General features: G+C 35.0%; 1 protein-coding gene across 2 annotated transcripts in view; it reads right to left on the bottom strand.

The window, feature by feature from the left end:
• The window catches only part of SLC33A1 (solute carrier family 33 member 1), a 33,455-nt gene continuing 20,700 nt past the window's right edge, over positions 1 to 12,755 (bottom strand). The window contains exons 5-7 of one of the 2 annotated variants that reach the window (XM_049628665.1): positions 11,448 to 11,663; positions 10,193 to 10,388; positions 1 to 278 (exon numbers count right to left, since the gene is read on the bottom strand). In XM_049628665.1, the coding sequence (XP_049484622.1) occupies positions 10,221 to 10,388; positions 11,448 to 11,663 (384 nt within the window). In that variant the 3' untranslated portion in view covers positions 1 to 278; positions 10,193 to 10,220. Of the gene's footprint in view, positions 279 to 8,554; positions 8,857 to 10,192; positions 10,389 to 11,447; positions 11,664 to 12,755 lie in introns of those variants that run through there. The other variant, XM_049628664.1, reaches the window with a different exon arrangement.

Here is a 12,755-nt window from a genome sequence, read left to right as displayed (position 1 = left end):
TGTCCTAGTTGAAGACAGTTCTATCCAACATCCCTACTTTCCAACCTAAAGTCTTCTTTTCTGTAACCCAGATATCAGTCGCCTGGGTGTTTCCAAGTCCTCCAGATATCTCACGGTGTCCCTTTCAATATTTCAGCATCATCCCGCTAATGATTGATGGGAGAATCCTGGCCGCTGCAGGATTTCTGCAGATTGAGAGATTTACCATTCTCCTGGGGTAGCTTTACCAAGGACTCCTGCTCCTTTTGCTGTTGATGACCTCTCTGGATATGCTGCTTCTATGAGTAGAGAGGTATGCATGAAAGCCACACTTAGATTCATTGCCCGCCCCTCAATTTCCCACAATACCGTGAACACAAAGACAGAGTTTGTAAGACTTTTATTGGAAGTTTTATATTAACTATGCAGAATGATTATTAAAAAGAAATTAATTGGACATTAATGTGAATGTTCCCAGAACCCAAAGAATTAGAAAAAAATGAATATTTAATGAGGACCCCCTCTCACAAAAACATCTCAGTTTCTAGCATTGATTTCCAGTCAAAGTCAATCATTCCACTGTGTTATGGACTGAATATTTATGTCACTCCAAAATTCATATGTGACATTCTAATCCCTGATGTGATGGTGTTAGAAGGTGAGGTCTTTGGGGGGTAATTAGGTTTAGATAAGGTCTTGAGAGTGGAACCCCTATAATGGGATTTAAGTCCTTATAAAAGAGGAATAAAGACCAGATCTGCATCTCTTCCACCCGTGTGAGCACAGAAAGAAGGTGACAGTCTGTAAGCCAGGAAGAGGACTCTCAACAGGGCCCCAATCTGCCAGCCCCTTAATCTTGAACTTCCCAGTTGTGGGAAACAAATGTCTGTTTAAGCCACCCAGGCTCTGGTAATTTGTTACAGCAGCCTAAGATGACTAAAACACCTGTGTACCGCAGGACCAGGAGGTGAGCTCACTAACTTCCTTGCCATCGCTACTAATACCTCTTGCCCTCTTACCCTCTTCAGGACTGTCAGGAGTGATGGAGGCTGTCATCTTGTGATCTCTTGGTCGCTCTGTGAGATCATGACCTGAGCTGAAGTCAAGAGTCAGATGCTTAACCCTACTGAGACACCCAGGTGCCCCATGGTCACTCTCTTTTATTCATTGAACACTTTAGCAGCCGACTTAAAGTCTTTCTCTTCATTTCAATCCCTGTTATTATTCTGATCTCTCAAGTCTCATGCCCAGTGACTTTTTCCTCTACCCCAACTCAGCCATCTCTTCCCATGGTTACACTCTGGGTCTTGTCTTCACCAGAAATTGCCACATCTGCAGTCACAGCCCTGACACTGCCCTCTCCCACCACAACCTCCTGTTCTTCTGGCTCACTCGAGAAAATACCCCTTATGGCAATAGCTCTTTGAGCTCAGTAAAATGATCAGTCCATTGAACCACGATGTCCTATTCATCAGCCCCCTCTAGTCTTCAGTTTCCATCTTAACCAGCTTGGACTCTGGTTTAGCATTATAATCACTCCCTTAAAAATAGCCTCAACTCCAACCCCTCTCTGCCTCCTTTGCACTTGCCCGCCAAAACCCCAGCACTGCATTACACCCAACCTCCACCAAATAGTTGGGAGTCCGATAGGGAGAGATCTTCAGCTTTTTTCAAGAAAAGCTGCAGATCTGGACTTTCATATGAAGTCACCCTGTTTTGAAATTAAAATTGTTGGCAAAACACTATGGTAGGTAAAGAATTTATCTTGAGGCAGAGACTACAGACTTTCAGTTTATTACCTCTGCTTGTATGGCTTTCCATTACGCTTCAAGTAATGTCAAAACTGTAGGTTCACGTACAGGTGCTACATAATCGAGGCTCTGCTTCTCTCTCAAGCTCTTCTTTCCTACCCCCTACTTCACTCATTTTACCTCAAGCACACTGAGCACATTGACCTCCCTCTTCTTCACACGGGCCAAGTTCATCCCTCTGTCTTAGAGCTTTTGCATTTACTGCTCACTCTGCCTACAATGCCCTAAGCCTTTCCTTTCACCCTCCAGCCCCTCTCAAGCTGCCCCTTTCCCCCTTATCCTTCAAGTCTCAGTTTAACTATCAAAACCAGGGGGCTCCTGGCTGGATAAGTTGGCATGTGACTCTTGATCTCAGGGTTGTAGGTTTGAGCCCCACAGTGTGTAGAGATTGCTTAAAAATAAAATCTTAAAGAAAATTTTTATTCTTTACAGGACTAGAGAGAAATGAATGACCAAAAAAGTACAAAACCTCTATTATTTCTTTTGTCAGAAATTATTAACCTAATAAAATATAAAATGTTCAAAAAAAACTGTGAAAGTGTTATTTTGAAATTATTTCACCACTTTTTAAGCCCAGAGTTGTTTCTTTATGCTTTTTCAATAATTTCCTGACTTATAGGGTCTGATTTCTTCAGATAAACCCAATTTTTGCTTTCACTCACACCTCACAACTGAAATTCTAGATTTAAAATATCTTCTACCCACAGGAGTAATAATGCCTTTTTTTTAAAGGCACCATTTTTTTAAGTTTATTTATTCATTTTGAGAGAGAGAGAGTATGAACAAGTGGGGGAGAGACAGAAAGAAAGGGAGAGAGAATCCCAAGTAGACTCAGTGTTGTCAGCACAGAGGCCAACATAGGGCTTGAACTCACAAGCCGTGAGATCATGACCTGAGCCTAAATCAAGAGTCGGATGCTTAACTGACTGAGCCACCCAGGTGCCCCTATTAGCACTTTAAATTGAACTACTTGGAAAATTTGCCCATTTGAACTAGAAGAAAATACAAAAGGAGACATCTAATCACTTGAGACTGAACTTTTGGTTCTAAAACCCAGACTTTCAAAAACACAAGTGGGGCACCTGGGTACCTCAGTCGGTTAAGTGTCCAACTCTTGTTTTCAGCTCAGGTCATGATCTCACGGTTTCACGACTTTGAGCCCTAAGTCTGCCCAGAGCATGCTTGGGATTCTCTGTCTCCCTCTTTCTCTGCCCCTCCCCAACTCGTGTTGTCTCTGTGTCTCTTAAAATAAAGAAATTAACTTAAACACACACACACGTGTTGGTGAGGATGTGAAAAAGAAGTCCTCACATACTGTTTGTGGGAATACAAACTGGTGCAGCTACTGTGGAGATTCCTCAAAAACTTGAAAATAGAATTACCATATGATTCAGTAGTTGTACTACCGGGTATTTACCCAAAGTATACAAAAACACTAATCCGAAAGGAAAAATGCACCCCCATGTTTATTGCAGAATTATTTGCAATAGCCAAATAATGGAAGCAGCCCAAGGGTCCAGTGATAAATGAATGGATAATGAAAAATTGAAATGGAATATTCAGCCACAAAAAAGAACAAAATCCTGCCATGTGCAACAACATGGAGATAGAGTATAATGGTAAGCAAAGTAAGTCAGAGAAAGACAAGTACTATATGATTTCACTATGTGAAATTTAAGAAACAAAACAAATGAAAAAGAAAAAAAAAAAGACAAACCAAAAAATAGCGCTTAGCTGTGGACAGCAAACAGATGGTTACCAGAAGAGACGGGGGGGATGGGTGAAATAGGTGAATAGGATTAAGAGTACAGTTATCTTGATGAGCAATGGTTGGTACATGGAAGTGTTGAATCACTATATTGTATACCTGAAAGTAATATAACACTGTTTGTTAACTATACTGGAATTAAAATAAAAATAAAAAACAAAGGGGCACCTGGCTGGCTTAGTTGGAAGTGTGTGCAACTCTTGATCTCAAGGTCATGAGCTTGAACCCCACATTGGGTGTAGATTATGTAAATAAATAAATAAAATTTAAAAACTTAAAAATAAAAAATAAAATAGGGGCACCTGGCTGGCTCAGTCATTAGAGCATGCAACTCTTGATCTTAGGATTGTAAATTCAAGCCCCATGTTGGGTATAGAGATTACTTAAAAATATAAATCTTTAAAAATATAAACAAAGTTTTAAAAATAATAAAAGATAAAGAATAGTCAGTAGGGTAAAAAAACAATAAAACTTAAAAAATAAAACCCATACTTTCATTATCCCAAGCTTCTGAACATATATAACCAAAAAAAAAAAAAAATGAATTAAACAGAACACAATTTCAATAATTTCAGACAAAACATGTCTGTCAAGTTATGTTTATTCACATTGTACTGGAAGTACACAGTTTCTAAGCAGGAATAGATCTAATTACTGCTTATAATAACCACACTGGTTCCCCACATTCCTATTTCACCTGTATGGTGACCAGTGAAAGCCAGACTGATAACAGCTTATCAGACTAAGAGACTAAATATACTAGGGTTTGTGCTGTAGTTGAGGAGGCTCAAAATATGAATCCGGGTGACTATATAGGACAGTTGTAGGGAAGACTTCTTATGTCCTTAATATAAACAAATACTCCTGGGAAGGATCCTGGGTTCTTATCCTTTGGAATGTAAATATGTCTTCAGGGTCAAGACCAGATTTATAACCCACAGATGTGTCCATGGTCCTAAGTCTCATCCCCTGCCTTGAAATGTGCATACCAGAGAAATAAATATCTCTTGTGTTATGGACTAAATTGTGTTCTCCCAAAATTCATACGTTGTAGCCTTAACCCACAATGTGATCGTATTTGAAGTCAGGGTCTTTACAGACGTAATTAAGGTTAAATGAAGTAATAAGGGAGGAGCCGTAATCCAATAGGACTGGTGTCCTTATAAGAGAAACCTGCAATGTGCAGGCAAAGAGGAAGGTCATGTAAAGATAGAGCAAGAAAGCAGCAGGAAGTCTCTAAACCAAGGAGATGGGCCTCAGGAGAAACCAAACCTTCTGCTACCTTGATCTTGGACCTTGCCACCTTGATCATCCATCAGAATTGTGAGAAAAATTAATTTTGGTTATTTAATAAGCCCCCTAGTCTGTAGTATTTTGTTACGGTGGCCCTTAGCAGACTACTACATTCTGGATGTTTCTCACTATTTATTCATTCACGATTTAGCCTCAAAGGCTTCTTTCAGCACAGGTCCCAAGTTGCAGTAAAATTTGCTTAGAAAGTTCTAACTGAAGAAATAAAATATCTTCTCTACCATCCCAACCTATTTTTTAATTTCAATAAATTCTTCGAAATTGTAGTTACTAAAGAAGCCAATATCCAATAACAAATGTTTAAAAAACAAGATATTTTATAATGAAGTTTCCCAGTGAAATTCCTTATAATCCCAAACTATTCATATAGTGTTGTACCTCCATGGGTTCTCCATTTTACCCAAGTTACTAATGGAAGATACAATAATTCAGGCTGGCTTCATCCAAAAAAAAAAAAAAAAAAAAAAAGGTTTGGTGGTAGATGTACACTTCTTGAAATTACCTTGCTTTTAATTACATAATTTTAATCTGGTATAATTTTAACATTAATGATTTTCAGGTAAATTTGGCTATTACTTAATAAAAATGAAAACAAGAATATTTCATTAACGTTTTATTTTTTAGAGATCAACTGTGAAACAATTATTTTGAGCACTTAAGTAATCCTTTATGTAAAAATCTGGAGAATTTATTTCAAATATACTTCAAATATTTAAACATTGCATAAATATTTAATAAATATGTATTATTATACATTTGAAAATAAATTAACCAAATAAACATTTCACATATACTAAAACACTTAAATAATGCTAAACTATAAAAACTAATGTTAGATCTTCTAAAAACAACAATAGAAATGATTTTGTGCTGTGCATTTTTAATTCACAATTGTACATGGGTGCAATTAATTCATAAAGACCCCAACAATGACCACTTTCAACACTGAGTATGTTTTCAATTTTACACTAATTCTTGCAAAGGCAATTTCTGAGGAACAATAGATATAGAGTCACTGATATAACTTGACAGTGGTAATCTTATCAATTTATCAAATATGCCAAACTAACTTCTTAAAATATCAAATTTTGTCCCAATTTTATATTTTCCTAGTTTTATAGATGCATGTGATAAAAATTTCAATTGAATTAACTATAAGGCTATAAAAAGTGAACTTTTCCCAACATATAAGGTCATTTTGATGAAAATAAGAATAGGCTTCAATATTTTAAATTTATTTTATAATAGTGACTGATTAATTGTAATTGACTAGGGTACTAGATCTGAGAGATGTATGATAATTCCCTAAAAATTATACCAGTACCTTGTTAATTTCAGTCATTTTATTGGTTACTCTTCACACAAAATTGTTATAAAAAATTATGTCTTATAGTGCCAATAAAAAACTATTAAAATGTAGCAACCTTTTTCTCAATGCTTCAAGACTTCATATACCATACAAAGTAATATCGCTAATATTTTAATATAACCTTTAAAATTATGTACTTGGCAAAATTATTTAAGGAGAAATTATAATTAATCATAAAATTTTCATTTTACTACATAAAAGTATTGCCTTCTGTAAAATGTTCACCACCCCACAATAAACAAAAACTAAAACCTCCTTAAATGCAAACTTTATAATCTGACAAATAAAAATGTTTCTATTCACGTAAGGAGATGGCATGAGTCCTGGCATGAGCCCTGTACTGTACATTAACTATACTGTCCTGATATAGGACCTGCCTCTACCAAAACAGAATTCCAGGAAAAAACATAAACTCTCCAGGCCCATTTACCTTGCTCACAATTTAAAGGAGTAAAATGAAGATTCTAATAGCAGTTTTGACAGGTAGGAAAGGGAAAGACACCTAGTCCCAAATTAAATAGTGGTTGCATTAAAAATTTGGCACTGTCGGGGCACCTGGGTGGCTCAGTCAGTTAAGCATCCGACTTCGGCTCAGGTCATGATCTCACAGTTTGTGGGTTCAAGCCCCGCATCGGGCTCTGTGCTGACAGCTCAGAGCCTGGAGCTTGCTTCGGATTCTGTGTTTCCTTCTCTCTGCCCCTCCCCAACTTGTGCTCTGTCTCTCTCTTTCAAGAATGTAAAAAAAAAAAAAAAAATTAAATTAAAAAAAATGGCACTGTCAAATCAGGCAGAGATTAAGCTGTAGTGGAAAACAAAAACAAAAGCAAGGTCTATAATTGGTATTTAAAATCTGCTAAGAGAAAAATCAAATAATTATACCTTGCTATTCACCAAAGACATTGGTTAAAAAGAGTCTCACTAGTACAATGCACTCTATCACCTTTCTTCTGTAATGAAAATATATTAATCCTAGTTAAAATGGAATCATTTTTTAACATTTATTTTCTTCCTCTAATACTAAGGTAAAATACATTTTGGAAATATGCATGGAATGTCCCCAACAAATTGGTTCTGTATTTTTAGCAGAGTCTGTGTTATAGTGTTATTCATTCTTTCAACCACATGAGAAAACATGATCCCCCCAAAATACAAAACACAAGTCTGGTCCTATGTTCTATATTAAATTATGATTAAATATTATCTCAGCCATTTAATATAAAACAACATACTTTTTGGGTATCTGTTAACAGGGCAAATAGAAATTATCCATAGGAAAAAAGGGTTAAATTACTAGGAAATATCTTTTCTTAGGGTTATATTTACCCTCATATCCCTCCCCTACCAGTAATCCCTTCAAGTTCACTACTACAAATGCAGACATTTTCTAGTTTTCATCATAGATTCTTCTTTTAACATTGTTTTTGGGATGCTTTAAACAATTAGTTTTAAAACTATTATTTCAAATTTATGTTTACAATTCAAAGTCAGTTCACATTCAATAAGGCATAGCTTTTACAATTTTTTGGATCACAGAGCATTTAAGATTTTAATAAGAGCTCTCTTCAGAAAGACAAAAAATTACATATCCAGTTTTGCTAGCAATTCAGGGGTTTCAAGACCCCACTGACACGTGTTTAGGATAAAAATCCTTGTAATAAAGGAATTAAATCAAACCATAGGTTTACATCTCAAAAGTTTAATGTTAAAAAAACAGACGAATCAGTTTTAGGTGCTGAACAATTTTTTTTTATGATTAATCAGGCAAAATTAATTACAAAGGAAGTAAGTTTTGGTTTTAATTTTAGCTAATCTTACCAGATTTATAAGAATATTAGCTAGTAAATATATATTAACTGGAAAAGTTAATGTTCATACTTGTGGGCAGAGTTTATCAGATCTATCAGTAAAGAAAAAGATATGGAAAAATAGGTAGTATTTTTCTAATACTACCGATTTAACATCAACAGATCCTCAGATTCAAGTAGATCATTTATAAGATGCCATCAGTGATCAATGTATACAACCTAGTTGCACATAGCTATTAAGAAGTCATTTTTTGGTATGCATTACAAGCATGTACCCAAATAACCAAACAACTATAATCCAAAATAATTGTTCATTTCTAGAGCAAATGCAATTAATAGCTTTCACCTTAAAGGCTTAAAATATATTTTAATACTTCAAGTCATTAAAGATTTGTCGACTTCAAAGTATGTTTGAAAGTATGTAAATTTTAGGAATGGGTAAGAAATGAAAGGTAATTATGGCAATGTGACCTTCTTAATCCAACAATTAAAAAGCAAAATACATTTCACATTTGAGAGTTAAGTGGGTTTTTTTCTTTATTCAAGTAAACATTTTGGTTATAATACATGATAATGGACAACCCATGTGACAAAGTATGGTAGACTATAGGTTGGTGTAGCCTCCTTGTTTCTAGGCTGTTTTTCCAGGTGATTCTTCAGGATCTGGCATCGATGCCCAACACAGGCTTTCCAATGGCAATGCATGAGTTCTAGAGGTCACTGCCTCCATCTTTCTTCAGATGCTGAGTGCCATTTTCTCCCACCCATTTTTATCCTCCATTACTCATAAAAAAACCCACTCTAAAATTCAACCTATGTTATAAAATTAACAAAATCAAAAATTAGTATTTTCCCACAAACACAAAATTAAGTAAAACTCAATCTTTCTTTTTCTATAACTTTGGAAGGATTTACATAATCTCTAGAGTCAGAGTAATACACAACACAAAATATGCAAAGAACCTTATTACTGGGTATACATAATATGTTGGGAGTTGCTAACATATTCAAAAGCATAATTCTCCTGGGATACCAATCCTCCACTGGAAATTACAGTTTACAAACAGATAGTTGTAAGTGGAAATACAGTACCTGATTTCATATAAATTGTGAGGTGTTTTCTCACTAGTAAAGTGCTTAATTGAGAAACCATCTTCCACAACACGATTTAACTTGTCAAAGGCACAAAATGTCTTTGTCTCTCTAAAGCATTAGTCTTTAAAATTATGGTTAAATTACTCATTTACATTTTACTTAATCGGAAAGCTTTACTGTTTTTTTTTCCTCTCAGTAATAAAAAAAACTGCTTGAAGAAAAACATTTTTTATTTTCAAAACTTTGCCATGAACATACATACAACACTAAATTGGATCCCTTCATGAGCTGTCTGTATGCCATGAAGCACTTATGACAAAAAACATATGTAAGCTTTAGGGTAAAAGTTAACACAGAATCAAAATAGCTTCCAAAAAAAGGGGAACAGGGGAATCATTAAATTAAAAATCATAGCTTTCATTTTATAAAAAATAGTTTGAATAATCTTCTTATAAATCTTTAACGCTTACAAAAGCAGTAAATACATTTAAGAGTCTTTTTAACACAGATTCATTAGTACAATGTGGTTATAGTCAGAAGAATAACAACTAAAAAGGCATTTCAGTAGTCTACATTCTCTTCTCAGTAAATTCCACGTAGAATTTAACCAATTTGCAATTCAAAGTAAGATTTAACTGCCAACAAGGCCAGACTAGTTGTAATTAGTACCTGGATATCAAGCTTTGTTCTATTTAATATATTTTACCAAAATTTTAAATATAGCTCAATGATAGGTACTGATAACAATACTTGACTGCATGGTTATCACCCATGACTACTGCACTGCAGGTTAAAACATACTTTGGTCAGTAAATTAAAAAGATATAAATCAAATAACAAGGCCAGAAAACTTGTTTTAGAACCAATGTCCTGACCTTAAGTAAACTTTAAATACATTGACAAGGCAAGGAAAATATAATCAACTATACAGAGAGGTCTCTATTTTTTAATCATTTGGCATTTTATATTAATAATTTCTGTGTTTAAAATAACATTTTATACTCCTGTACACTGATTATCATAGCTGTCTGAATTAAAATGAAACTGCAGTTACCTTCCTAGAATGTCCAGTAGTGAATGCATTAGTTGCTTCTTTTGCACTTCCATGAAGATGGTCCTTCATCCTGTAATTTTTTCAGTTTTGGACCAAGAAAGAACCACCAACAAAATCCAATAAAAACACAAATGATGGATTCTACATAATAACCATCCAGCGCTGTAACACATGAGCCACCGAGTTTTTTGCAAAGCTGCAAAAATAAAATTATAATAAATATTTCACAGTTTCAAAATGGAAGTATTCAGCAATTTAGATGTTTCTACTTTGTAATTTAAGAGATTAACAAAAAATATTTTTTAAGTATTTTTTATTATTGTTTATTTTTAAAAATTTTTCTTAATGTTTATTTATTTTTGAGAGAGAGAGAGAGAGAGAGTGAGGGGCAGAGAGAGGGAGACGCAGAATCTGAAACAGGCTCCAGGCTCTGAGCTGTCAGCACAGAGCCACATACAGGGCTCGAACTCAAGACCCATGATGGGTGGCTCCCCTTATTTTTTTTTATTATTATATTTTAAAGAATCCAATGTGGGGCTCTCATGACCCGGAGATCAAGAGTCACAGGCTCTACCCTTCAAAATATACTTTAAAAAAAAAAGCAATTTTTTTTTAACATTTATTCATTTTTGAGAGACAGAGTATGAGTGGCGGAGGAGCAGAGAAAGAGAGAGATACAGATCTGAAGCAGGCTCCAAGCTCTCAGCTGTCAGCACAGAGCCTGACATAGGGCTTGAACTCACGAACTGTGAGATTATGACCTGAGCCTAAGTTGTTTGCTTAACTGACTGAGCCACCAAGACACCCCCAGACATAATTTTTTAAAAGACATAGTACCTCTAGAGGCAAAATAAGAAAATATCTTTCTTTTTTTTTTAAGATTTTATTTATTTTTTTAAGTTTTATTTTATTTATTTTGAAAGAGAGAAAGCGTGAGCAGGTGAGTGGGGAGAGAAAGAGAGAATCCCAAGCAGGTTACGCACTGCCAGCACAGAGCCCAATGGTGGAGCTCAAACTCAAGAACCGTGAGATCATGACCTGGGCCGAAACCAAGAGTCAGATGCTTAACCAACTGAGCTACCTAGGCAACCCTAAGATTTTATTTTTTAAAGTAATCTCTACACCCAATGTGCAGCACAAACTTACAACCCTGAGATCAAGGGCTACGTGCTCCATGGACTGAGCCAGTCAGACACCCCTGAAAATCAGGATCTTAATATTAGCTTAATTTTATCTATAGTTACAAAATACTTACCTCAACAGCATCAGGTGTTCGACAATTCTGGTTTGATGCTCCTACACACTCTTTCACTGTAAGGGGATCTACCAGCCAAAGAGCTACTGTAGAAGGCCAGTTTCCTCCCAGATTGGACACAGTGTTTAAAAGGGTCATGTATGTTCCTCCAATAAGTGGATCACTAACCTTTGCATTGAAAGCCATTATGGAAACATACATGCTATACAATGTAACCTACAAGGAAAATATAAAACATCTTTAGCATAATCAGACCTTATAAAACTACGGTCTGAATTAAGAACATCAAAATCACAAACCTAAAAATTAATTTTCATGACCCTTATTAAACTCAAATCAACAAAGATTTATTTAGTACCCACTATAGGGCAGGTCAGACCATAGCAATAAAAAGATGAATAAGACAACAGTCTGTCTGTGCCCTTGAAGAACTTGTTCTAGGCTGGGAAAATAAGAAATAAATAATTATGATGAAATACAGTAAGTAAGTAGAAGTACACACTTTGTGCTACTGGGGACCAAATAAATGAGATATTAATTCTACAATAAGTAGTCTACTTACTAATTCTACTTATTAATAGTCTACTTATTAATTCTACAATAAGTAGTCAAGGAAGGCGCAATAGAGAAAATGACAGATAGGGTGCCATCTAAGGATACATATAGCAATTAGCAAAACCCCATGTTTGTACTGTTTCTAAATACATCATATATACATATACATATACATATACATATACATATACATATACATATATAGAGATAGATAGATAGATATGTATACTACACATGTAAGCAATCAAATATCCAAAGGAACATGAATATACAATTATATACATACATATGTATATAATTTTATTTTATATCCATGAAAGAAAAATGACATTACAAAACTCATGAGACAAACTAAAGAGAAAAATCTCCTTAAGAGGCAAGAATTAACCCTCCATTTAGGAACATGGAAACAAACCATGTTTCCAAAACTGTATTCCTTTGAATACTGCTTCATGGGATGTTCATAGAAAAAGGAGTTCCAAAGACAAATAAGACTGAGAAACACTAAGTTTCACAAAAAATAAATAGGTCTCTTTCACTATAGGTCTCTGAAAGCCTTTAGGATATAAACGCCCTAAGGGCAGGGATATGCACTGTTATATTTTAGTGCTTAGAATGGTTCCTGGCATGGAACAGGTGTCCGATTAATATTTGTTGAAAGAATGATTAAGATGCTACATAAAGAGAGGTTATGTCATGTATCATTTATTTCTCAAATTTACGTGCCATTGTACTATTTTTCCCAGAAAGCAT

This window comes from Panthera uncia, chromosome C2, assembly GCF_023721935.1.
Source record: "Panthera uncia isolate 11264 chromosome C2, Puncia_PCG_1.0, whole genome shotgun sequence".
Classification (NCBI taxonomy): Eukaryota; Metazoa; Chordata; class Mammalia; order Carnivora; family Felidae; genus Panthera; species Panthera uncia.
The sequence above is the reverse complement of the archived record's forward strand: the minus strand, read 5'-3'. Positions and strand labels throughout refer to the sequence as shown.